The 2,557-nt window shown below is 44.4% G+C and overlaps 1 protein-coding gene across 1 annotated transcript; it reads left to right on the top strand.

Moving 5' to 3' along the window:
• Window positions 1-452: 452 nt before the first annotated feature.
• LOC119271370 (RING-H2 finger protein ATL39-like) lies at window positions 453-1,085 on the top strand. The gene has a single exon (XM_037553228.1). It carries the CDS (start codon window positions 453-455, stop codon window positions 1,083-1,085), a length of 633 nt encoding a protein of 210 aa, XP_037409125.1.
• The last annotated feature ends 1,472 nt before the right edge of the window (window positions 1,086-2,557 follow it).

Genomic DNA, 2,557 nt, shown 5'->3' with positions numbered 1-2,557 from the left:
TAACATAATTTGACATAAAAAATGTTTGATTTGCCATGCCTAAAAATCTGACATTCGCTGAATATTCGGGTCCAATTGTATTTCTTATACATGAAGGTTTTTTCGTAATTTGAAATAGTAACTGATGCAACAGTAACACTCACCTACACAAATGGCTTTTACACTTACGAAGAGAACCCATGCTACCCAAAAATAAAAACCAAGGGAGTATAGGGCGGCACTAGTGGTCTCTCACAGCAACCTAATTCTGTCAAGGGTCGCGCATCTTCCACAATACTGTCGTCTCATTCTCTCCCCCCGGCCGCAGGTTGCTCTGCTCCCATCACCACAAAGCAAAACCCCAAAGAAAGACACCCACCTATTTATCTCGCGCTCCGCTCCTCTCCACACTACCGCGAATTGCCAATGATAGTGATACTTGCACAGCCCATCCTTCTCGGAGCGATCTGTCGATGGCCGAGGCCAAGCGCATGCACGAGCAGACCACCGGGTGCCTCCCCGTCGACCAGTCCTGCTTCGCGCTCTCCCGGCTGTCCAGCGCGTACCGCGCCACCCGCAACAACGACCCGGCCTGCTGCTCCACAACGTCCTACCTTGAGGTCCTCGGCATCTCATTCGCGACGCTGCTCATCATCCTCTTCGTGCTCTGCATGATACGCTGCTACCTCATGCGGCGGGCCGTGAACCGGGTCACGGTGGGGGCCGCAACGTCGACAGGCGCGGGGGCGACCGTGGTGGTCAAGAAGCGGCCCACCGGCCTCAGCGAGGACGCCATCGCCGCGCTGCCCAAGTTCGAGTACCGACACACGGCCGACGAGAGCGACCGGTGGGAGTGCTCGATATGCCTCTGCACCATGGCCGACGGCGAGGTGGCCAGGCAACTTCCTAGATGCATGCACCTCTTCCACAGGGCGTGCGTCGACATGTGGCTCACGGCGCACACCACATGCCCGGTGTGCCGAGCCGAGGTGGTCAAGCCGACGGACAACGACGAGAGGTTCCCGAAGACGCCGGCGGCCGAGGCCGGCCCATCGGTGCCGCCTAGGTTGGAGGATGGCCAGAGGGATTTGGAGGCGCAATTATAGCGTGAGAGGCGCATGCGTTTGCTCCCCTGGTTGTGTAGGTGTAATTTTTCTATTTTGGCGCCCCTTTAGGGAGGTGATTTTGAGCCATTTGATTTTATTCAGTCGGTTTTCAGGATAAGAATAACACGAAGAGAGAAGATAGTGATTTTTAGTATTTCTTTTACTACAAAAATGATTCTGGTATTCAACCGGTTGCTGAAAAAAGAAACGCACAAAATCAGAAGTTTTCTAAATTATAGAAAAATAGACGTTGAAGAGATGATTATGCATTAGACTTTTTTAGATATAATATCTTCACTTTATTGATTACCAATATTCAAAGAAATGCAAAGAAAGTCCGGAGAAGTGATCAAGATTTAAGAAGCCTACCGGGGGAACCTCCTATATGACTCATTTTGCATCGTATAGGAACCCGACGCAGGGGTGTAACGCAAACTGGACCGGCCCACAGGGCGCGAGGTGAAAAATCATGTAGATGTGCAACAGGAGTTGATACTAGCTCGGATTCAAACCCGTGACCCGTGTGCTGCACTGCGGCTGTTGAGTTCTAGTGACAGATGTAAAGCCCGACAATTAAAGCCCTCGTTGCAGCGGCAAAACTTAACACGTGGAAAAATATAACGAACAAAATTCTAGAAAAAAATGAAACTTGTGAGTTTTTTTATAAACATGACAAAATTTTCAAAATTTATGAATATTTCTTCAGTTTTGAACAAAAGTTGAACATTGGTAAAAAATTGAAATTCCTGATTTTTTTTAAAAAACTTGAAGATTTTTTGAATTTGGAGAACAAAATTTGAAATCAAGAAAAAACTTGAACATGGGAACCAATATTTGAAAATCCCGAAAAAATCTAAAAAACTGCAACATTTTCTGAATTTATAGAAAAAATTGAACATGGGAATACAATTTCAAAATGTGAATATTTTTTGAATTTAGGGAACAAAATTTTGAAATTGATAAGAAAATCGCCCACAAAATTTTGAAAACACAAAACAAAATATGTGAACAATTTTGTGATTTTGAGCCATTTGATTTTATCCGGTCGGTTTTTAGGATAGGAATAACACGAAGAGAGAAGATAGTGGTTTTTAGTATTTCTTTTACTACAAAAATGATTCTGGTATTCAACCGGTTGCTGAAAAAAGAAACGCACAAAAACAGAAGTTTTCTAAATCATAGAAAAATAGACGTTGGAGAGATGATTGTACATTAGACTTTTTTAGGTATAATATCTTCACTTTATTGATTACTAATAGAGAGAAGTTTGTATTACAACATCAAACTACCACCAAAGTCTAAAACACAACCCCGAACTACGAAACCGTCTAGTTTACAACCATGAACTACCAAAACCGGACAGAAAACAACCCTTGGTGGTATTTGACCGGTTTTGACCAATCAACAGCCTAGTCAACGCCAACTCATCTGCCACGTCCTCTGGTCAAATTTTGGCAAAAAGAAAAGTGTCC

Source organism: Triticum dicoccoides, chromosome 3A, assembly GCF_002162155.2.
Source record: "Triticum dicoccoides isolate Atlit2015 ecotype Zavitan chromosome 3A, WEW_v2.0, whole genome shotgun sequence".
Taxonomy (NCBI): Eukaryota; Viridiplantae; Streptophyta; class Magnoliopsida; order Poales; family Poaceae; genus Triticum; species Triticum dicoccoides.
The sequence above is the reverse complement of the archived record's forward strand: the minus strand, read 5'-3'. Positions and strand labels throughout refer to the sequence as shown.